The sequence below is a fragment of the Nothoprocta perdicaria genome, unplaced genomic scaffold, assembly GCF_003342845.1.
Source record: "Nothoprocta perdicaria isolate Ctin4 unplaced genomic scaffold, notPer1 scaffold_157, whole genome shotgun sequence".
NCBI classification, from domain to species: domain Eukaryota; kingdom Metazoa; phylum Chordata; class Aves; order Tinamiformes; family Tinamidae; genus Nothoprocta; species Nothoprocta perdicaria.
In genome coordinates, this window is record NW_020454727.1 from 1,333,571 (window position 1) to 1,357,852 (window position 24,282).

General features: G+C 46.8%; 1 protein-coding gene across 1 annotated transcript; it reads right to left on the reverse strand.

The window, feature by feature from the left end:
• Positions 1 to 7,799: 7,799 nt before the first annotated feature.
• Positions 7,800 to 23,790, reverse strand: TIMM44 (translocase of inner mitochondrial membrane 44). The gene is made up of 13 exons (XM_026035267.1): positions 23,740 to 23,790; positions 23,091 to 23,198; positions 22,413 to 22,583; positions 21,621 to 21,701; positions 21,273 to 21,422; positions 19,645 to 19,784; positions 19,398 to 19,483; positions 17,489 to 17,581; positions 17,001 to 17,125; positions 16,083 to 16,133; positions 14,278 to 14,367; positions 12,294 to 12,404; positions 7,800 to 8,770 (listed from the first exon to the last, which is right to left on the reverse strand). Exons 1-13 carry the CDS (start codon positions 23,764 to 23,766, stop codon positions 8,651 to 8,653), a joined length of 1,353 nt encoding a protein of 450 aa, XP_025891052.1. The 5' UTR covers positions 23,767 to 23,790; the 3' UTR covers positions 7,800 to 8,650.
• Positions 23,791 to 24,282: the final 492 nt, after the last annotated feature.

The following is a 24,282-nucleotide window of genomic DNA, read 5'->3' on the forward strand; positions in this document are numbered from 1 at the left end:
GCAAAGGGCRCAGGGACAACCCCTGCACCCCCCCGCAGAGCACACAGCCTCAGAGGAGGACATCCACGATGCAGGGGATGAGGAGACCCCTGGATGCCACGGGAAGAGGTGTCCAGGCTTTCCTGGGGAGGCTCAAAGCACGGACAAGCTGCAGCAAAGCTCCCCCTTCCTGGCGCTGCCAGGGGCTGCTCCAAAATATACCCATTATATTCGCTTTAAAATCTGCTCCTTGCAGAGCGTCGCCCCGGGAGCAGCCCGAGTCCCTGCAGGATGGTGAAGCCCAAGAGCAGAGCACGGGAGAAGTGTTGGGAGTCTCCATGGTTACAGGAGCGCGTGGTGAGAGCGACTGCCGCAGCTCGGGCACGTCGGGCTGCTCAGAGCCACGCGGCAACGGAGCGGCACCAAAATAACCTCCGGAGACGGAGCCGTCCTGCCCCCGGACGGGGTGSGAAGGCGGGCGCATCCGCGGTGCCTGTTCCAGGAATCCTCGGGAATTGCACCGGGTGTTGGAGTGTTGCTCCTGGTGCACCTCTCACACCTGCAGCTCCAACCCCTTTTTCCAGCTGTTCCAGAAGTATTGCGGGAGCGGGGTGAAAACTGAATGGAAACATGCTAGGAACGAGGCATCCTAAAGCGTCCCACCTGGGACATAGCAGATTTAGCTCAAGGACAGGCCAGAACTAGAGTATTCATCTGTAATCTGCACTGATTCCCCCCTTTTTCTTTTTTCCTTTTTTCTTTTGTAAAACCAGAATACACAAAAGAATGAAAACTTCCTGATGTTTAAGACCAGGAAGACGCGAGCCTGAAGGCGTAAAGCCCATGTGCTGCATCCAGCTCCCCGGAAGGTTTTCCAAGCCCTTCCATCCCCAATCTGTGCTCCATGAGCCTGGGCCTCCCAGTAAAGTTTTCCAGAGGGTGCGCGAGGGGTTTTGATGCTAAACAGGACACATTGCATCCGGGTGCTCTTGGCCTCGGGCGTCAGCCTCCAGGTCCTGGAGCATGGATGAGATTTTCCTAAGTGCCGAGCACTTTCCGTCAGTTAAAAAAAAAAAAAAAGAGAGAGAGAGAAAACACCAAATTGCTGATGGCACCGGCAGCTGCTGCCCGGCTCGTAATTCAGAGCTGACTGTTGGCGCTGTCGTTCAGCGACGCTCCGGGAGTCACAGCAGTGACTCCGCAGTTTGGGAGCCTGGGTTGACACGAGACCCCATAAAATCCCCYCCTGAACCGGGATCCCTGCTCTCTATCAGAGCAGAGACAGCTAAGGATGAGCTGGGGTGCTTGGGGTGCTTCTCTCCACTGCTGCTTTATTTCAGCAAGACCCTTTCCAAGGGRTAGTTCCCCCCTGTGCTTTTTGTCTCAGGGAAGGTGTTTTTAAAGCGTTTGCCTTACAGCAGCTGCAGGGTTTGGGGATGTGCAGAAGACCACAGGTCTCGGTGACTCGTTCTGCCGGCGAGCGTGGATGACCCGACTGCAGAAGGAACCGGCCACCTTGGCCACCTGGACATGTTCCTGAGGCGAAATACAGCCCATGCAAAGAACTAATGAACTTTCCTTAAATGAGCTTCACGCACCAGTCTTGACACAGCGCTTTTCTCGTAGCTGTTTTGGCAGTGACTGTGTGTGAAAGTCTGGAAAGAAGCAGCCCTGAGCCAGAAAGCCCCAGGCAGGACAATGTGATCTGGAGCGCCGGCTGCATCCCTAATGTGCACCAACCTGTGGAAGAATAAGGACCAAAGGGTGTCTTGGTGGCATGTTCCAGAGCTACCCTGAGCGCTGCATCCCATTACAACCTAGCAGCAAACATGGGAAGGTTTGAAGGAAATCATCAGGATGAAGAGGCTGGTTTGCAAATGCAATGYCCTGAATTCATACACCCCAGGACAGGCTGGACCAGCAAAACCCCAAACGTCTGGGGGCAGCAAAGGGAACACACAGCATGGCGAAGTCTGGGATGAATCCCATCCCTTTTCCCCTCAGTCTTTCGGGAACCTGCCTGCGTGTTCATAACATCAGGGTGTTTAACACCAAAGCGACAAGCGGMTCTTCTGGCCTGACCTATTCAATGCAGCCCAGGTGCCACCTCGGCGAGACACCTAATCCAGACCCAGGACCTCTCTAAGAGGAGATCCTCCCATTTCCTCTGGGGATTTTCCTCTSGGGTTGGATTCGTACCAGCATTTAACCACATTCACTATTGAAGTTTGAATCCTGGCTCTAGATAATTCAGTAACAACTTGTGTGAATCACTCCCTTCCTCTTGATGCCCAACTGAGCATCAGCAACTGGTTTGAATCAGGAACGGATTCAACCCACAATGAATCCAGAATTGCTCTGGGCCAAAACGAGTCTGAATAGCGACAGGAACAGCTAATCCCAGCATGGAATCTGCTGGGCCAGCGCTGGTCCCTGCTGAACCCAAAGCAGACACTGGAGTCGATGTTCTACCGTTTCCAAGGGAAGAATCGGATCCAATGGAAGGGAAGCGTCAGGAGAGGCTGCTCGCAGGGAGATGCTCAGGGAASCCAGCGGAGAGCCAGGAGAGCCGGCAGCAGAGCCGAGAGCGGGACTATCCCTAGGACAGGCAGCAACCACGTCTAGACCCACCTGGGCACGTGGAGCTTCAAGTGCCTGGTGCTGGCCAGGAGGGGACATTTACCCCCAGGTCCTCCCTGTAGACACAAAGTAGCTTCTGGTCAGGGCAGCTTTGGTTCCTGTGGCCCCATCTCAGTTCTCCAAGGGTTCCAAATCATCCAAGCAGCAGAGAGGTCCATGGCAAGGTGGCAAAGGCAGCRGCCCCACTCGTGAAGATCAGGTGGGTGAGGAGGACAAGACGGTGTCCTTGTCCCTGTGCCATACACGGATGACCCAGGCCACGGGGACCCAGGTGAGACCCYGACCGTGCCTGTGCGCGGTGGACCTGGGAGAGGAGCAAACTGCTCTTCCCCAGCTGGAAGGATCGACTGTGGTCCAGCCGGTGCCTTGGAGTYGCCTAATGAATTGTGATTGGGAAGAAGCTCCACTCGGACACATTTTATTTTATTTATGTCAGGATTTGCCATGCATTAAGGCAGGGGCTCATTAAATTAGCAAGGCAGACAGTTTCTGCCAAGGTGGCCTGAGCTAATGGTGCTGGACGGGCTTCAGCCAAGAAGCAGCAGCCGCTGGCACCGGCGCGAAGGCCCTTCCAAACTGGGCTCCTTCCAAACATCAGGAGGCGCCGCGATGGGCAGGAAGCCTCACCAGGCATGGCCAGCCCCTCTTCCTTCTCCGCATGGCCAACCCCTCTTCCTTCTCCCCGCAGCCCCAAACGTTGTGGTCACCTTGTCACACTCACAGCTTAAAACTTCTCGGACTTAGACTTCAGACGGTCTCTGGTTCCAGGCTGGACTGGAATTTATGATGCTGTGAAAGGCAAAAAGAGCATAGAAACAATCTCTTCCATCCAGCCTATTGCCTCCTGCACTGGAGGAGATTTCAGGTCCGTTGCTAAATTTGAAAGCCTCTGCCCTGCCCAGGAAAGCTGCTGAAAAAGACMCCAGGTGGGAGGAAGGGGCTTGAGGACACCCCAACACCAGCCCAGATTATCCCCCATTGGGACCCAAAGCCACCCTAGGAAGCAAGCTTTTATTTTTAAAAACGGGCCCTGATATTAATGACACGTAATGACTAGATTGCCCTGCGCGGATCTGTAAATACACACAGCGCTGCACAGAGCCGGGCGAATTCCCTGCTGCGAATTGCCTGCAATTTGCAATCGGCTGCGTCTATAATCAGCGTGACGGGGAGCCTGGCAGGGCAGCGAGCAGCTCTGCTGACCGGAGCTCCCGTAACTAGAGTTTCGTGCAGAGGAGAACGGCCCTCCAGGGCAGCTCGTCCTCCCCAGGACCAGGGAGCCCATTAGTCCCCTTTCGGCTCCAGGACATGAAACCTTTTGCCTGGCACCTCTGGACTGCTCCCTATTCCCTGCGTCCTTGAGCCTGCCCGAAGCCACATCTAAGCCTTGCTGGACAAGCCAGCTTCACTCCCTCCATAGGGAGAAATGTGGGAAAATCCCAGCTTTCCTCTCTCCCCTCATTAGGCTGCTATAGAGGAGACAGCTCCAAGGACAGCACAAGACAGAGCAAGGGCCAAGGAGCAGATGGAAGGTGAGGAGCTCCCAGGAAGGCCTCTTAGTTACAGGTTTGCATAGACCCAGTGATTTTATTAAGCGCTTTCCAGAAGCAAAGCAAGTCACAAGTTTGTGCTCCCCGCATCCTCGAGCAGCCTCCTGCCTCCGRTGGAGCCCAGGGTAAAACGCTTGTCCTGAACACATGTCTGTCGGACAAGACTCGGGGGCAAGTCAGCGCTATCTAATTCCCAGTGGGATGCAGGAATTCCCTGCTCACCTTGCCAGTGATGGCCAGGCGGTTGGTGGCTCTTGTGTCCTCAGCAGAGGTGGGAAGCAGGGGGTGCCCAAGGACACGAGCAGCCACTCAGAACTTCCAAGAGGGGCTCCTCAATCGCCTCCATGCACCGAAGGACACAGAACAACTCTCTTAAATTGCCCTCATGCTTGAGATTTTGGGGAGCAAGTTTTGTTCTCTCCCTCCTGAGCGGAGCAGGAGCTGCAGCTTCCAGAGACGGAGCTCCAGGTGCTGCAGGGATAATGTTTGTGTCCATCAGATTACACCTTTCCAGGCCTGGTGCCTGGTTGATCTCATGAAACCTAAGTGGATTTCTYCTGAGAAGAAATCAATAAGTTAAGTGTCAGCGTCTGCACTGAATTCTGAGCTGGCCACAGTTAAGTCTGACCTCTGGCTCTGGGAAGCTGGTCCTTGTCCTTCTGCTCCTTGACTCAGGGCAGGCTCTGCCAAGGCAATTTGGACAATTAGACGAGCAGGGCTGAGATCTGTAAGATTTCCCTTAGGCATGAACAGGGAATAAAGTTTAAATTCCTAGGAAACTTCTAAATTATCCATGTCCCCCAGAGGATGTGCAGTTGAGGCCCCTCTGCAATGAGCCTACAGCTGCTGCCTTAACCTGAAACAGGGAGRAAAGTTGCCCAGGGGCTCCTTGCAACACAAAAGAGCTGGGAAGAAGTGGGAGCCCAGGAGCCACCAGCAGGAGCTGAGTCACCAAAACTCTCTTTTTTGGAAGGGAACGAGAGCACAAGCAACAAGATTCAGCCAGCCCAGGCAACAAGTGCTGCCTGCGATGCTTGTGTCCTACAAGGGGTCCCAGCTTCAGGCCACCGAGGTCCTGGCTCATGGAAGCACACGACCACGCAGACATTTGCCCACTTGTTGCTATGCCATGAATGAAAATCAGCTCTCAAGCGGAGGATGTGCAGGCAATTGATTCATACATCACTGGGGAGAGGCAGAGACATTTCTGCAATGCATTTTGTGCAGCAGCCCTGAGCTGCAATGCGGCGTCATCAGATAAATCTGTTCTTCTTTGCTGGAATTCGCTTGGATTGCTCTCAAATTCTCAAACTTCCAACTGTGATCAAGGCACAGTTTTTGGCTTACGAGAATCAGGAGGCATTTTGCAAATTCCCACCAGGGAGAGGCACTGGCATCTTCTCTCTCACAAATGTCCATGTCCCGYGAGCCCCTTCCCTAATCCTGCCGTTCACTGGAGTGCCAGGTGTCACATTAAGACTGAGAGTGAGACCAGCCACGAACGGGGTAAGAAGATCTGCTCTTTGGAGCATCCATCCCTTTGGTCACAACACGCAAAGCTCTGAGCTCAGCTTGGTCACATCTGCCTGGTGTCACAATTTCTGGCGATGCTGGGCCACGTTAGTGATGGATCCTCCAGCCAGCACCACCTTTGGCTTCCTAGGGATCCCTTTGATGGATCCCTTCCTTCCTAGGGATCCATCAGCCAGAATTTGGTGGGCAGGTTGAGTCTTTACAGCCTGGGAGGCAGGAAGAGGAGGAAGAGGAAGGCATGGGACAGCTTCACAGCTCGGAGGCAGGATTAGAGCTGGGCATCCTGCCAGCCCGGGCGGGAGCCCTGACTCAGATCCAAGCTCCAGAACGGTTCCACCACAAGGATGCGGATGAGCGGCTGTTCCGGCTCGCCTGGATATGCTCTTTCGGAGCGGCTTGAGCCTGGCTCTGCCTGGGCTCGGCTCCCTGCCGCGCCGCCCGGCCCTGCCTGCTCTCATGTTGGTTTTTCAGTATCAGTGTGATGGTAGAGGGCCCCTGTGTTCCATACCTGGCTTGAGCATGCAGGAACGGAGCCACTGCTGGGAAAAAAATGCAGGAAAAGGGAGCGTTTCTGGCCTGTTTGGGGCTTTGCAGCCGTTTCCTGTACGGGGAAGCAGAGGGGAGGTTACAGCAGGGCCATCGCTCACAGGATTCATTACTGCACTCGCCGACTTGCCCAGGGAGACAGGAGAGGATCAAACGCCCGCGAGCTCCGGCGCTCTCCCTGCGTCAGTGTCACCCATTATTTTATTTAATGGAGATTTACGGGCRCCGCCACGCTCTCTCCACGCTCCGTTTCGCGCGGCGCGCCCGTAACTCAGCGCCACGGGGCATTTACAGCCCCCTGTAAATCCGCGCTCTCAYGGGAAATATTTAAAGATATTTTAAAATCCTCTTCCCGTCCCCAGCCAGGCTGAGAGCTGCCTTTCAATCCAATCCTACATCTCCCAAGACACTGCGGCTTGTAATTACTACCAAAAATAATCTTAAAGTCCTCAAATAAGATAGTTAATTGTTCCAAGAGYTTAGAAATAATTATTAACTACACTTCTTTCTGAGCAAGGGTTGGGCCTGGAGGCTTCAGGCACCAAGGGATGGGGAGACCCCAGGTCCCAGCCAGGGCAATGTCCCCAAGAAGGAGCAATGAGACCAAGCCCAGCTCTGCTCCAAGCTCAGCTCGGTGCCACAGTGACCACCACAGTGACAAGCACCAGCAACAGTGCCAAGGGGATAAGGGGAGCCTGAGCCTCCAGCTGTGATGATGTGACAACGCTGAGCTGTGAGCCTGGCAGGGACAGCAGTTACTAGTGCTGAAYTCACTTTTATGGAGTTATTGCCACCTCTTTCCTCATGGTTTGCATCTTGTTTCGCTTCTCTAACTGCCTTCAAGCCACTGCATCCTTGGAAAAAGGCTGCTGAAGAGGAACAAGCAAGACAGCAACGGAGAGAAACATCCCTGGGAATGCAAGAAAGCCCCGGAGGGAGCAGCCAGCACCACCACTTGCTGCACAGAAAAGGCTTTTATAGGAAGCAGTAATGCCAGGTGGGCACCAGGACAGCCCTGCCACCCCAACCTCCAGGCCTGCTCCCAGGCTGCAACAGATGCTCCAGAAATTAAACATCTCACCCAAGAGCCATAATCATCCCGCTTATAATATATWGGGCAGCAAAGGATCCGGACAAGCACAAGCGAAAGGAGAATGGGCAAATTGTTCTCTTTAATCACATTATCAAGGAAGTGCTATCCTGCACTGCCTCAGTTTTGTGTACAGATCGAAAATCACCRGCAGATCTGTCCTCTGATTTCCCGCTCCATAAACGTTTTCTTTTTCCCCACCCTCCCGCTGCAGTAAGAGGTGGCAGCTGAAGAATCGACCCTCAAGGTGAGTCCCAACTAAACCTCCAGCAAAGCCCAGAGCCAAGAGTCTGTGCAAGCAGCTCAGTGACGTCCTCCAGCTGCTACCTGGGCCTGGGCCACCCCACTGAGATACCCAGTGCAGAAAGTTGTGCTCATAATACACTTTAAACAGTAATTAAGTGAACTGCACCCTCTTGTCTCCTCACATGATAAGATCTGAGCTACATGGGGTGATGCTCTGCCTCCTTTCGCATCTTAATTGTTCATCTGTTGCTCTTCTGTCCAACCCTTATTGCTGGTCACTGCTCCAGCGCTTGCTCTGCAGGCAGAGCCATGTGCTTTTCAGTGGCACTGGGTGATGCAAGGAAGAACACTGGGAACACAATTCCCCCGGCAGAGTTGGGGATGCAGGATGAACATCATCGCTGGCAGGAAGGTTCACCCGTGCAGCTGCTCTTCAGAACCTGCCCGGGGATCTGAGCACCTCCATTACGGCTGTGCCCCCCACAACCAAGAGTTGCAAAGACCTAATTGTATTTGGTTTGGGAAAGTGCAAGACATTGCAGCAACAGAAGGCTCACTGGTGTAACCTTACATGAGAAAGGCATGTTAGATGTGACCTGTGTTCCCTCAGAGCACCTCAGGATGCTGTGAGGCCACCAGACGGTGACAGTAGATGCAAAGTAGACCAGACACTGCGGCTGTGCTCTCAGATACCCACCTCTGTCCAACCCTGGAAGCACTGGGAAACACAGAGGAACAAAATCATCCTCCTTTAGCCAAAATTAAAAAAAAAAGAGCCAACAGCAGCTGCTAGTGTCTTATATCATTCACATTTAAATCTACCATACACCCTTACAGTGCAATTGCTACACAGCAAAGCATAAGGCAGATCATGTCCGACTCATCCAGTTCATAATAGGGCCTGGTACAATGATGGCACTCCTAGGAGCCTCTTTTGCAAAGGAGCCAATGCAGCCTCTGCCCTCCCCACTCCCGCGCCCCCGTTTCATCATGCAGCAGGGTGGTGCGAGTTCAGAGACKGCCCTGCCTTGGGAGAGGTACTGGAAGCTCGAGGACGCAATTCTGCTCAAAGAACCTGCTCGGTGCTCGACGAGGAAATGTCCAATAATCTCCAAGCAGCGTAAGGGTTGAGTTCGTCCTGGTCCCTGCACAGTGCCCACACATACAGCATCCGCAGAACCTTGTCCTAGAAGGGAAAGGCACGTGTTAGAATTGTAGGATGGTCACAGACYTCCCACCCCAGTGCTGACCAGGAACAAGCTCCACAGTCCCCCCAGAAATCGTTCTCGTGGAAATTTTACCTTCCCGATACTAATGCTGMAGATGCCAAATAATGGGATAACAATGTTTACTAGGTTGCTGTTCATTGCAATCAGGAACGGAGCAACTTCCAATTCCTGACCACAAAATTAGGATTTCCAGGCATCTCCGGAGGGCACAGACTCATGAAGGGACACCACTGTCAAGCTGGAAAACAGTGTACTTATTTCGATATACATTTCTGGTTTGAAAGTCATTTTGACGATACGGTGCATTGCTGTCTCAGAGCTCAGGCCCTTCCCCACACCTCCAGCTGTGCCTCTCCTGTATCTGCCTGTAGAGCTGCTCATCAGCTGCACCCAGAACTTCTTCCTACCTCTCATGTAGAGGGACAAGYATTTCCCTCAGATAAGGAATTGTCATTGAGGGATGAGACGGAGCATTGGCTCAATGCCCAGCCGTGTACTTAACTACTGTATTTTGATCCAACGTGTGAATTTTTATAGGTTACAATTTAAGCATAGAAATGTGAGGGGGAGACTTTCTGTACCAGTGCAGTCGTTAGAAACAAATGCTTTAGAAATACTGTGCATCTTAAAGCCATTTCTTTTCCCCATAATGTTTCAAAAGCTAAGCTTGCTTCAGTTCTGGTTCAAAGCGTTCAAATGAAAACCTGAGACACACAGATGCTTGGAATATAGAAGTAAAGGGAGCAGAGGGGAGAAGAGAAGAGCAAAAAAAGACGAAAAAAAAACCCCAAAACAGAACATTTGAGGGCTTGAGAAGGCTGGAGCTGTGAATCCTTCAAGAAGGAACTTCACAGCATTCATCAGGTTGCCAGAACCTAGGCGTAAGTGGGAATTGTGAAAGGCCAAGCTCACAAAGAATGGGTTTTTAAATCATTTTTTTCCTTTTTTTTTTTTTTTTTTTTTTTGGCAGGGAGGGAGGCTTCATTTCCCTTTTCTTGTAAAACATAAGAAATCCTGCTAATATCCAGTAGAGGGAAAAAAAAAAAAAAAGAGGATTTGTAGTAAGCAGGTCCTTACGTAACTGACTGCTGGAAGTGTCAAGGATTTTGCAGGACTCAGCTCCATCTGGCCTTGCTTGTTCCCAAAAGCCACGAGCAGACCTACCCTCCGGGAGTTTGCTCAACCCCGGCTAAGCTAATCTGCACCTTCAGCTCTCGGAGCTCTCCATCCCCATGGATCTCCATCACTCCATTCTACACGAGTGAAAACAGTCCTCAGCTGCAAGTTTTCTGTCTTCATTCCCTCCACTTGTTCTTGGGTTACCAAGCCAAAAGGCTCCCATATTTGTCACCTCCATGGCAATCTATTTACAGATCTTTATCTGTGTTATCCCTTTTGCTAATTACGTAAACTTTTCCAGTTATGTGTTCTCGGATACAGTGTTTCTGGACGAACAGCAGATCACCTTAGGACTGCTGGTGACCTCAGAGCACGCACTCCCAAAAGAGAGCGCAGATTTCTTCCTGAAAATGAGTCGTGCTGAAGCATAGAAATGTTTTGTTCCTGAAGTCAAGAGATTTCTGATGTACTGATTTGTTGCTTTTACTAATAGGGTCCAGCTTAATCCTGAATATACAGTTCATGCTTCTGCATACGGAAGGCTGCATACAGAGCCTGGGCTGGCAAACAGCCGCAGACTCCCAGAGGTGGGTTTCAGTCACAGCTAGGAATATGAGGTACAATTTGTCCTTTAATCCAACAGGCTACTACGAGAAAGAGCATTCAGCCTCAGAGCCCCTCAGGACTCAATTGTAAAGATGCCTTTGGCCTCCCAGCACTGCTCGGTGGGCTGTGCAAGGCTTAACGTGCCCAGCTTGATGTGGTGGTGCTCCACGGGGATCTCCTGCGTTCACCTCCGGAATGCCGGGCCCGATTCCCCACAGACGGCTCCGTCTCCCCGTCTCCCACCAGGGATGAGCATGTAGTACAGCACGGGAGCTTGAACAACTGCAAACTAGGCAATACCGCAGCAATTACAAGCACATGGTTTCTATTTAGGGAGTTTACAAGTTGAGGCTCTTTTTTTTCCCCTAGAAGGTCATTTGTTCACCACTCGGCAGGAGCAGCCCAGCGGTTGCACCGACTCATACTTGCCAGGCAGCCTGCAGCTGACATTTGATTAAAACTAAAGTTTCATCTCCTATAGAGAATTTTAATGCATCTCCCTGATTTATTGTTGCTCCAGAGAATACGGTCTTTGATATCCTGTTTAATAATTATCACATCAATACCTATCTTACAGGACTGGAGAAATTTGAGGCAAGAAATCACTATATCAGCTGTTCCTCTCRCTGCAGTCATTGTGACAGGTCATAAATCAGTCCAGGTGGACCCCCTCTTTAAAATTAGCCCCTTTTTCATAAACTTGCAGTCTAGACTAAAGAGAATACAAAGGTATTCCAGAAAAATGAACCGGCTGGTCCAGCATGCTGTGTCATTATCTCAGTAACAAGTGCTTTCTGTGTTTCAAACTGAAAAGCTCAGCTTAGCATCACCCACAGCAGACCCTGCAGGCTAGGACTTGCACATGTAAAAGCAAAACCACGGTGAAGTACAATCCAAAGAGATGTCAGGAGACTCGCTGCACAGCAGTCGCTCTACAAAATGCCTCTTGTCAGCGGTTCCCATTAGAAGCCTCTATCCTGTAAACATCTAATACAACTGGATATGGGAGCGCTTGAGGAGGCAAGGGCTGGTGACAGCCTCAGACACTCTGTGCCAGTGCTGCAAGGCAGGAGCAAAAAGCCTGAGCTCCCACTTCTGAGACCGGCAGGAAYGGCTCACTGAGCGCCACTGAACACTTCTCCCAGCAGATCTGGTTTTATTCATATCTCCACTCTCCTCTGGGTTTCACGGCCAGCCAACCTTGTGTCAGCCACATTAAGCTAATTTTCTTTCACACTTGCACAACATTCCCCAAGGTTTCTGTGCTGGCACATCTGGCCCGGGATAACACAGCAACCCACAGAGCAGTGAGAACAACCTGGTCACACGGGATTCATTTATCTATTCTCCTTAGGAACCTAACAGTCACTAAAAGAAATGTATGGAGCACAGGTGAAAGGTTTTGTGGGGTTTTTATCCACCAGCATCCGCCAATCTCTTTTCTAGCCATCTATAGGAGTTCACACAATACATCATCAGTGAAGACCCACGCCTTCTTTTTGACTGCTGATAGTTCATAAAGGTCTAGGGGACACTGTGAGGCACCAAGGGTCAGCAACACCAGGCTCTTGTAAAAGCTCTAGCAGTTTTGCTGAGAACTAGAGGCAGCACATTCTTGTGAGTTATACAGAATATATTTTTCTAGATTGTCTATAAAAACAAAATGTAAAAGCGTCACAAACTGCCAAAGACACTGGATCCATCACAACTGAGATGGCTAGCAGGGAAATGAAGAGACAGGTGAGCATCACTTACCGGATCACCTTCCACCACTTCCCCTTTCTGGTTCTTAATCACCATCACAACCTGAGCCTGGAAAGTGATAATTAATACTGGTCCCTGCTCCATCATCTTCCCCATAGCCAGCTGCAAAGAAAGAAAATTCTATTAAAAAAAAAAGGAGAGAGACTTTCTGAAGATGAATGTAAAAGCATCAAATATTAAACGTAACTGCCATGGCTTGACACAGCTAAAAGCGCCACTGCCTCTCAAAGCTGAACCCAGCCACTTTCATCAGGTTGTATCTGTTCTGTTGATACTGCCACTGTAGACATTACTGTAAAGCATTGCCCAAAACCTTTCCCTGTGCTAAAATACTTCCCAAACACTGTTCTCTAAGTTTCCATTATTTTTCCTATATTTAAGAACTTGCGAAACACGAGCAAGCTCTGTTTTAAGGATTTCCAAAGCAGAGACTAATAATAAAAGAAATCACACTCTGATACATTTCCCAAATGAAGTATACCAAAGGTTCTTCACTTGCTTGCAAACAGATTTTTATCTAGTTCATTATGGTTTCATTTTAAAGAGAACTCAGAAGGAGAAAGACTCTTCAAGGTGACAACTTTTTGACATTTTCTTTGTTTTCTATTCCAAGATCACCCCATTAAACCTTCCAGGAACTAGTAAGTGAAACAACACGAAGAATGGAAATACAATAAAAAATGGAGAATACTGTTTCCCAAAGCTGTACTCTTGAAAAATCCAACCTTCTTTCTGTCTCTTTTGTAGAAATGCAGGATGCTACAGAAGAGTAGTTTTCATTGTGCTCTTAAGAAACCCTGTGTTCTTACCGGGCTCTTTACCCAAAGAGTAGATGATACCACCTCAGACTTAACAATAACTTTTCTGTGCATGAGATGTGCTGCTTCAAAAACATTGCATTTCACCACATAATAAAGACTGCATTACAGGACAGTTATAAAAATGTACCTGAGTTCACAAAGGCACATCTTTATGTTTGCACTCTGCTGCTCTACCTGCTTCTCTGGCTGATGCAGAGGGTAAAATATTCACTGCAGTCCAACTAGTAAGAGAGGGAGTCATTTGGGCAAGAATACAGAACTCAGCTAATAACTGTTAGTTTTGATAGGACAGGAGGTCTAGGAAAGGGGACTATGTACTTTATTCCCAAAAATCCAAAATTTAACTTAACTTAAAGGCAGGAGGTATCTAGTGAAGCAGCTGCCTTACTCCCCTCCTCCTCTTACATATCTCCTTTGAAGCAGAGCTGGCTACGGAATATGGATGGGCTGATCAAAGGTGAGAACTTCTTTTTGAAGATGCTTTTGCCATTGAAGAGGAAAAGATCTGAAGGGGCCAGCGGCAGATGAAACTAAAACCTTAATTAAATGAAAGTGCAACTCTAGACTTTCTGCTAAGTACAACAGTAACAGGTCTGGCTCCTCCATATAAACAGAACGTGGGGAGCATTAAGACTGTGCAGATATTTGGCAAGAAATCCCCAACTACCAACACTGCTCCTGAGCAGGCAACGGTCATTACCTTCCTCCTCACCCAGAAGAGCAGTTAAGTCTCTCTAGCAGACTAGAGAGTCTTAGCTATATGGCTATTTCTGCACTGCAYGTCCTTGAATCATAGAAATATCTCACGCTACCATCCAAAGTAAGCATCAACAAAGTCCTTCATGAAAACACTGGGTCAGTGCTATTTGCCTTTATTATTAGCYTTTCTAAATCTACATCCAAACTAAGACCAAGGTGCCCTAGCAGAGAGGGGACAAATGAGAGYCCTGTAATTTAGGCTTGATCAACCAGTAGGGAATTGCTTCCTCAAATYTGCCCCATGTGCTCTCCCTTCCAGCAGTGGTGATCTGTTCCTCTGTTAGCAGGAACAGCAAATATAAGAATAGCATGGAGTAAGAAATAAAGTACAAAAGTCCTACAGTCATGAGTTTCTAATTTAGCCCCCAAGGTGAAGCACAGAGGAGGACACTCACATCGATGTTGTCGATGTCCAGAATCCTGGAGTGGAACTGGAGACCCATGACTTTGGCTTGCTGGATTGGATGAGCAAGTTGACTGTAAGTCTAAATGAAGCAACAAACTTGTATTACATGTTTGAATTTGTTCTGTCATAAAGGGGTTTTTTTTGCTTAGCAAAAACCATGGAAAAAGTCACTTTCCTCCAAACATTCTGAAAGCTTATTTACTGCATGTATCTAACAGCTCCATTAAATGTGCCAGGCTCCACATAAATAAATTCTCACTAAAACTCCCATCTCCACTGGACATAAAAACAGATTCATCATTCATCTCCACACACTGTATGCACCTGAGGGCCAAAGCACTTGCGGCTCTGATTTGACAGCAAACAGGGAGATACAATCTGGGAACCAKGCTATTTTCCTAGGAGCCAGACCAGTATTTCCTGGCTCTGTTYTAGGTATACGCATATATGCTTTGTTATTTATGCACTGAAGACTGTTGCTCAGGAATAGAGATATTCTATTTGCTTCCAGCATTATCGCAGCATTCCTGGCACCTTGTCAAACAAGCATGAGGCAGCCCTGACTATGCCTCATKACCACAGATCTTCCAACTTCATCAAAAGTGATTCTTTGCAAGAGCCTTTGTCTCCTGGACACTCATTAGTGAGATTCTCGTTTTCAACCTCAGCTTATTTTACACGAGTCTTGGATTAGGAACTTGATTTACCCTCGCAACCAACCGAGAAGGTTGTGTTTTGTGCCTTGTGTTTTATGCATTGCCRTAGACTTGCTCCTCCCTCTACAAATTCGAGAGGAAGTCTGTGGTGTCATTTCAAAGCTTGCTTGAAGCAGTAAAGAACTTTATTTTCAGGTTGCTTTAAATACCTTTTTCTTACATACTGCAAAATTGCTAGGAAGAGCTAATAGAACAAACTACCAGGAAAATTTTACGTAGAAACTGTTTCTTCCTCTAACGTTTGAATTTTCAGCCCTCTGGTGGTGGTTATCAGTAGGAGAACACTTACTTTAAGCAGATAAATTCTTCAGAAACAAGTATGCCTCTGTCTTGCCAACAGCACAATTATTTTGGAGCGGACAGAAGACTGAGCAGAATAAACATCCTCTGACATTTAAATGCTAACTTCAGATAAGGATCTGCTTCCATGAAGCTAAGTGTACAATAATACAATCACTGCATCACAGCTAATTCACATACACTGTGTTTTAGAAAGCGAGTGCTATCCATACCGGTAGGAAAGAAACCCCAGCATCTTAACAGTAAATTAGATTATCCAGGCTGCAAATTATCTGCGCTGCAAATTCATACAAATTTGAGCCTGACAAAGTTATTTGCTGGGATACTACAGTGCAGCTCTGCTTAATGTGGTAGCTACACAGAACGACCACCTCTGCAAGAAGAAAATCAACCATTTGGGGTCAACTCAGACATCTCTGCACCTTCCTCCCCGATATGAGGAACGCAGAAAAACACCAGGCCAAAGAAGTCCTAATCATAGCAGTGCAGATAGCTTCTTTTTTTCCAGATTTGCTGGAACCAGTAGCAATCCTCAAACTCTCTACAAAAATCCACTGAAACCCAGAAGGGCAGTGCAAAACTGGAGCTAGTTAAACTAGTTAAGCTCTTAAAATAGTCACTGTGTGTTTCTGTAAGCAGCTTTCCTCCGTTATCCAGACTGTTCTGGGCAAAGCAGCATGTTGTAAATACACAGCTGGATGGCTTGTAAAGTGCACAACACGTCTCCTTACAGAAGAGGATCGTAACCTTTCCAGTCATTTACAGTAGTTCTACTTACCGCTTCATAGCACCAGTCTTTGAGGATATCAAGTTCTCCAGACATCATAGCCTAAGAGAGGAAATCCAATAAAATATGAGTATTTAAAAATGCCTCCTGTATCAGAGAGATAAAATATCAGCACTTGCAGAAGCAAACTGCTTTAAATCCTACGTSATCTCATGAGAGGCTTTGTTCTCTGTTAATATCTGCTTCTCTTCAATAGYCTTTTTTCCAATCTCGTACCTATCTCTCAAAACATGATTTTTGCTCTCYATCTTTTAATCTTTATCTTTTCAGATAGWTATCTKARAKATMTWWAKATMTYTMAGATAWCTATCTCATGTGACAGTGAGATGAACTACATATTCACAGCCTTAACCAGCGCTATCTTCCAAGTGTTTTCTCCTAGGCTTCAGAAATTGTAAAGTTTCAACAATTTTCTTGATTAATGCCAGAAATATCCTCACCAAAACATCCTCACCAAAATATCCGCACCAAAACCACAACCTGGTTTTCATCCCAAGCCAGTTACAGATCATTTAGAATTGAATAGTCCATTTGCAAATTCTTTCCTTCATCAATACTCGGTCTTGTCCCTTAGCCCTGTACTGCTTGTTCACCTACTGCAGTTTGATTCCTCAAATGCTCATGCTTTTTCTCATGGGAGATGAAGGTCAGTTGTTTCCCAGGCCAGATTTTTTTTTGGCTGTGTTATTAAATTGCRTAACAAGATTTGCAACAAAATTGTGTTGTGAGATCAAGCTTCCCATTCCCAAGGTTATTTCATGTAGGATGTTATGCTAAGCRGGATGCTTGAGAAGCAAATGGTGTCCCAGCTTTTAATTTTAGCATTAAAAAAAGTAAATGCCAAGCCTGCTATGCTGGGATAAAGGAAAAGAAACTAAACACGTGCATCATACTCTGCACCCACCTTACCTCTAGGACATTGGGGATTATATCATTCTCGCATTGCTTTAAGAAACGATCTTTGTCAAAGGATGGATCCACTTTAAGTATCTCTGTCAAAACCTCGGACATTTCTGTCTTCGAGAACAACCCACCTGATGAAACAGTAAGACCGGTGATATGACCAACGTTGACAAAAACAACAACAACAACAGAAAAGAGACAGACTTATGGCTATATAACGGAAGAAAAAAGAGTCGCCTGGGAAGAGCTATAAACTGCATGTTAGGTTTGAGATTTATCTTGTAATAGCACTTGCCATTGCATTACATTGCACTTCTGATCCAGTAACAGGTTGCTGCACTGCATGATACTGGATAATGATCCATGCAAAGTACTATAAAGCTCCAGAATCTTTCCCAAAGGCCAGTAATACATCGAGGACAASAGCACTAGCAGCCGTAGGAGCAGAGCTGAAAGCCCAGAGATACATTTTCACAGCAAGGATGAAACATTACCTATTAAGTCAGTGACTTTGTCTGTGACAGCTCTGGAAGCGCGAATAAAAGCGTTATCACTTTCATCATACTTCATCTTCATTTCAAAGAAYCCTGAAAGGAGAGAAGACATGAGCAGCAGTGCCTTTCCACTATACTGCTGAACTGACAACAGTATGTAGCAGACTGTAATTTCACCTATTACCTACCTAATTTAATTAATAAATTAAATAAACGATTAATAAATTCAATTTAAAAGTTTTTTTTCCTTATCTTTCTACTATGCTCTTAAATACCACTAACATGTTCCTACCTATGAGAACAGTTCGTTTATACACAARTATTAGGGTTCCCTGTGGACAACAGGGTTCCACCAGAATCTTTCTGGCCTAGGACAAACACGGTTTCTCTCACTTCAATGGCCAAAGCCTCTGGACTTGCTTAGTGCAGCAACTCACTCTGCTACAAGGAGCAGTGRGATATAGTGATGCAAAGYCAATGCCAGAAAATGTACCTGGAAWAATCAAAAGTAGACCTTAAAGCTTGCCAATATTTGATAGAATAGCAAGACACTAGTAAGAATGCGTTTTTAAGCACCTCTGTGTACTCCCCAACCTCGAGGAGAAAGAAAGTCCAGCTGTCCCAAAAACGCAGAAGCTACTGAAGGAGAAAGGGAATTCATTTTCCGCCTAATAAAGYAAAGTCTCAAAGGCAGAAAGAAGAGCAAGGGCAGCGGAGAGTAGAGGGGAAGCAAAGCCACTTAAACAAGTAGACTTTGTTACAACAAAATCACTCTCTGCCTCTGAACAGAAGGAGCAAAGAAACCACAGGAGGTAGTTGTGGGATAATGAGCCCAGAGGGAGCCTTCTTCCCACCATGTTAATTAACAATTGGAATTTAGCTCTGAAGCGTATGCTCCTTAAAAAAAAAAAAAAAATTATGCTCTTGGTACTGGTGGCACATAAAGAGAGAGCTTCACTCTTAAACGTGGTGCAGCCATTTCTGCAAAGCTCCCCATGGTGAAATTACAGTCTGGGAAATATGCACAAAAAAAGGCAGAATTCACAAAGAGCTCGTGCAAACGGCACAGGACCGGAGGGTGCAATATCTTATCAGAATCAGAATCTCTGAAGTTGTGAGTGTTTCCTTGGAAAGACTAGCACAAGGTACACAAAACCCCACTCCTGGACACTTGCCTAGGAGCTCTAGGAGTTCACCTTTAAAGGAAGGTGAGAAGGAACTGTGCAAATGTAAGGATATGATCTAGTTTTATGCAACATTTTTTTCCCTATTTACCCTGCAGCCAGAGGCAACTATTATTTTGATTTGCTGACAGATTCTGGTTTCAGGCTTCTTTATGCCATACAGTAACATTAAACACCTAGACAACCATCAAAAAATATTGCCCACTGCAATCCAGATATGCACTATTTTTATGTTTTGAAATAAAASTGCAAGAGAAGGGAAGCTCTCCATATTTCAGTTTTAAGCAAATGATGGCAGAAACCAGCTCACTGAAAATAAGACTTCTCACCACAAACTCAAGGTCAGAAAGAAGGAATCTCTCTGGCCTCTCCCCAAGAACATGCATGCATGTCCTGCAGGAGCATAAACAAGTAGAMCTCAGCTCTCTTGGAGCAATGATGAAGGCAAGTTTTGATATCTACGAGGAGCTGCAATATTTTATTAACCAAAGACAATACAAATTGGAGGTGAGAGGGACCAATAGAGAAAGAGCAGCTTGAGGAAGCTTCAATATTGTCAGCTATGCCTACTTCCCATTTCACACCACCTCACAGCAACAGCTACAAAACAAAAACGGCCCTGATTTGCATTATGTTGAGACTGGTTGCACAGATGGCATCAGATCCAACACAGCAACACTTTGAGCGCTGAAAATTGTGTATTACTCCATCTTTGGAACACTTACTATTGAAGACCACGTTGTTATCCTTGAAATCTTTCCACTGTTGATACCATTTTGAGTCCTTATGCAGCACCACACCCATGGCCTCCCTGAAGAAAGCAGAAGATACGGGTCAAGAACACGCACTTAACATCCGAGTCTCTGCAGCCTCACTTCAGCTCTCACTTTTTACCCATCCCTGCAGTTACATTTTAAAACTTTTTCAAATTACTCAGAGAAAGAGTCACCTTAAATTACATCCACTACTTACTCGTTAGCTTCAAATATTCGCTCCTCTTTAATCTTCTCGCCTGAGAATTCTTTCCTTTTTCGTAGTCTCTCTGGACGTTTGTAAGGACCTGTCCGCCCTAAAACACTTTCATCTATTTCCTTCTTAACAGTTTCTACTCCCTGAAAGAAAAATACCCTTATTAGGGTGATTTGCCTTTCAAAAAACTGCAAATCACTTCTGTTGGAAAAAAAAAATGCACCACAGGTTATTCCCCTCTCTCTCTACTCAGCAAACGTCTCTCTGCTAATGCATGTGGAGAAATACACCAAGATGAAGGCTTTTGCCTTAAGAAGTTAACAGTTTGGAAGGGCAAACAGACAGTTCTGACTGGATCAGCCTGAAACAGTGAAGCAGAGGCACAGACACAGCCAAACCTGATGGTTGTTGAGGTGCAACCTCTACAGAGTTTAAACTAGGGAAAATATGTTAAGAGGAAGAAGTATCCGCTCCCAGCAGCTGTCGATAGGAAAACAAGCTATATGTAAAGGAATGGCTTCCACAAATGGGGAGCAAGAAAGCCAGTCTCCAAGAAAACAGCAGCAGCAGCAAAACCATCTGAAAGGCCAAGGAAATCCACATCTAAGGACAAGCAAACAGAAAGTTTGCTTTTCCTGAAACACSTATTTTAGAAACAAAAGCAGCCTCACTTTTCATAGCAGAAGCTCACACATCTCCAGCTGAGAAAACAGCTATGAAGTAAATTGTTTTTCCCCATTGAGAAAAGGTGCAGGAAAATCACAGTAGCACAGCTTACACTAAAGGAGAGGTATGAGTTATTCTCTCTTCAATTCTCTCATCATCCTCTCTTCACTGTATAGAAAAATGACTTGATAAATCTGGACTAATACAAACCACACAAGAGCTACTTCCTTAAACCAAACTACCCCAACTAAGCCACATCACTCTGTAATCACTAGAGAGACTTTTGTCATACACCTAGAGAGGACTAAAAGGCATTTTTAGTGTTTCTGCTTCATCTTGGTTGCATTGCTTTCAATAATTTACTCAACTTTCRAGCAGACACTTCTCTAGCAACTGTACCTATAATGAGATGTGGTTCACAAGAAGTGCAGCTTCCCACTGTAACCACATACACCCAGGTAGAAAGCTGTTGTATATACACTCTTTCTGGATAGCTTTTTTCCCTCCAAGTTACATGTTTATTTGTGGCAGATAGTTTATCTAGCCCAAAGTAAGTACCATGTGGCTTTATGAGGATTGTTAAGTGTGAAGTTTATTTCATGTTAATTCCCTAGAAAGTGCTCAAAAGGGTCCATCATAGTATTGCCAGTACCTGTTTACAAACAGGGATGCTACTCTGCCCCATGAGTGCAGCAAACCATTTCTACAGTACCACATTTAGCAGAAATCTAAATCTCATCTACTTGAGACTTGCACTTTTCACAGCAACTGAACAAACGCCAGACCTGCAAAATACAGCCCTTAAATTCCTCGCTCACAAGCAGTACCTCTTTATGGGAAAACTCTTGTTCTACGCGTTTGACATTTAATTTTAGACTCAGCACAAGCTTGTGTGGTAATTTCCATGACAATGAGCYGGGTCCCTAGGACTGGGCCTCAGAGAAGCAAGGGACCCCTGTACATACCTGAGAAATGGCTTTGAAGGCTGCTGTCTTGCCGAGCTTCTCTCCTCCTTTTGTCACTGACTCTGCAGACTGCTTTGCTGTTTTTGCTGCTTCTTCCACACCTTCCTTTATCTTACGGCCAATATCACTTTTACTTACTTCATCCAAACTCTGCAACAAAACACGAAAGAAAAGGTCCCAAAATCACTGGCCAAAATATTACTGCTGCAGTTCTTAATGACTCTGACCTTAAAGATAATGACTGCCCCTCATGAAGAGAAAAAGAAAGGGTGATAATTCAAACACACACAAAACACAGAGTCTTAGGATCAAATGGCCTGAGGGGAAGGTTTTCCATAGTTGTTTTACCTCTTTAACTGTACCAGTTATTTCTTCAAGTTTCTTTTTAATCACTTCAGATGTCTTTACAGTTTCAGATTCAATGGTTTTCTGTAGGGAAAGAAAAGACAGTTATGACATAACTACAAGGACAGAAAACACTCAACAACAGGTTAGCACATAGCCCACCATTAACACTGTAATTTRGGAGAGTTTATTAATCTTGAGTAGAATTGATTCATTTCTCTTTCTAGCATTATTGTAAGGTAAATAAACAGCACTTTTCTCACTAAGAAAGAAAAAGATATCAGAATACAGTATGTTCTGTGCTGGGTAAACTACATCTCCTGATCAATACAATGTAAACTAACAGCAATCCTGAAACACAGCAATAGGGAACTAATGAACACATTTTACAGGACAGTAGCCCAAAATGACTCAGGGATTCAGAGCCCAGCAGTTAATTCTGGCATAACTGACACAGAAAACAGGTTAATAAGAAACTAYACAGTTCAACAGAGGAACAAGTAGATGGCCAAGCTATTCTTTTAAGTGCAGAGGAATACTGTGTTCTTAGAGAGCACACAAAATGCAAGTAAATAACATCAGTACTTCATTACTGGAAATTAAGATTGCACAGACAGCATTTACACGCTGATGAAATTACACTCATGGTCTCATTATTTTATCTGCTCATTATTTAGGAAATTTAGTGAAGGATCTGGCATGCTGAACTAACAATTCATTTGCACAAAGACTAAACTTTAGTAACCAGAACAGTGACTAGACAATGAAAATACTGAAGGAATTCATAGGACTTACATATTTCCTCCTTGCTTCTCGGAGTGCATCAGATTCTTCCAGCTTTTTAGCTTCATCGCGGAACTTTTTAATACTTTCTTTCATCTCTTTATTTTTCGCTAACTCCTGTTTGATGTTCTCCACAAAACCTGATATAAAACCCTTTCTTCCTCCAGAAGAGTAACATCTGGACTAAAGAAAATGATTAGATGTTGTAGGAAGCAAAGAAACATTTACTTGAAGAAGCATTAAAGCCAGAAGGTGGATTTACTTAAGCCAAACACTGTGTTACTTGTAGTGCGTTTAATGCTATGGAAAACATATAGGCACCTTGGAAAAGAATCACCTAAACCACATAAAAGCCAAATATCTAACATAATTGCAATGTCTTGTAATATACATCTATATAGCTGCAAAAAAAGCTGTCTCTCCTGAGGCTGTTTCACACWACCTTGGCTTGAAATGGTTCTTGACAATTAACTAAGTTCTGTGGAAGATCTACACGGTAGACAAAGGAGTTATTGGAACACCGCTCCTCAATTCTGTCCCTTGTACTCTGCTACTAAGAAAAGACATCTGGTGGATACAAACATCTCAAAAAGCTCAGTCTTTCAACCAGAACTGTTCTCAGCAACACGTCCACACCTGGTAGATTCAGCACTTTGCTTGTGGAGAAAACACTTCCAGTGATAAACCAACCTGATAGAGCTCTAGGACAGGCCTGCTTGACCTGTAGGCTGCAGCACTGTAGACCGCGGGGACCGGGTACCTGCCGGATATGAGCCACATGCCGCTGACGAGACATTTCTGCAACCAGAACGGAACCTCGTGTTAGCACTCGGCACAAGACGGGAGCGTCAAAGAAACAACAAATAACAGCAAGGATGTTGCAAAAAAAAAAGATAATATTCATTAGTCTTTGGGGAGCAGACCGTAAGCACTGCTGGGGAAGGTCTGCTGGATGGTGAGGGGACACGGCACTGCAGCACACTGCATATATATATGCAGGTATAGTACATATATAATATATATGGATATGCAGATATGCCATATGGTCACTGCGCTGAGCCGCCGGTCTCAGGGAAGGGGCAGGGATGACCCGAGCCCTCCCACAGCCCGTAGCGCCTTCAGGGCCGGGCTGGAGCCCGAGCGAGGCGGGGAAGGCCGCGGCACCGGGCAGGGCCTCGCCCTCGGGCTGCCTGCCCGCCGCGGCCGCAGCCCGGCCGGACAGGCTGCGCCTCACGGGAGGGCAGGCGCGACCCGGCGGAGGCTCCCGCGGCACCGCGGGGGCCCCCGGGGGAGCCGCGTGGTCCCGGCCCCGGCCGCGGCCCCGCCGCCCCGCGCTCACCCGGCAGCCGCCGGACCCCGCCGCCATCTTGCGCGCGTGACCTTCGCGCGGCGCCGCGCGGTGACGTCACGCTGCGCACGCGCACTCAGGCGGGGAGCGGCTCAGGGGCGCCCTTCCTCCTCCCTCCCCCTCCCCAGACTCAGAAGGAGACTCCAACAACGCTTTAACTAACATTTTTTTTTTATTATTGTGAAGTAAAATGCATTTTTTTTCTCCTCTAAAGTACAAAGTAGCAAGTGAAGTGTCTGCACGCGTCCCCTCCAGCGTCCTGAGGGTCTCCCCAAAGCCTTCCCCCCAGCCCCTTGCGCGGCTCCTTTTCTGCAGTGGCAAAGCTGGGTTGTGGCTCCTGCTCGCTGCTGCGAGTTCTGCCTTCCAAGGGGCATCAAAGGAAACCATTTCGTAATGAACCGTAAAGGTAAAGCCTTAGTGAGGTACAACCGAGTCCCGTTAGGGAGCAGCTTCACCTCACAAGCAGTTCTGCCAGGACAGCCGAGAATGCCGAAAAAATGCCTTTCTCATTAAAAACAAAAGGTAACTGTGAGC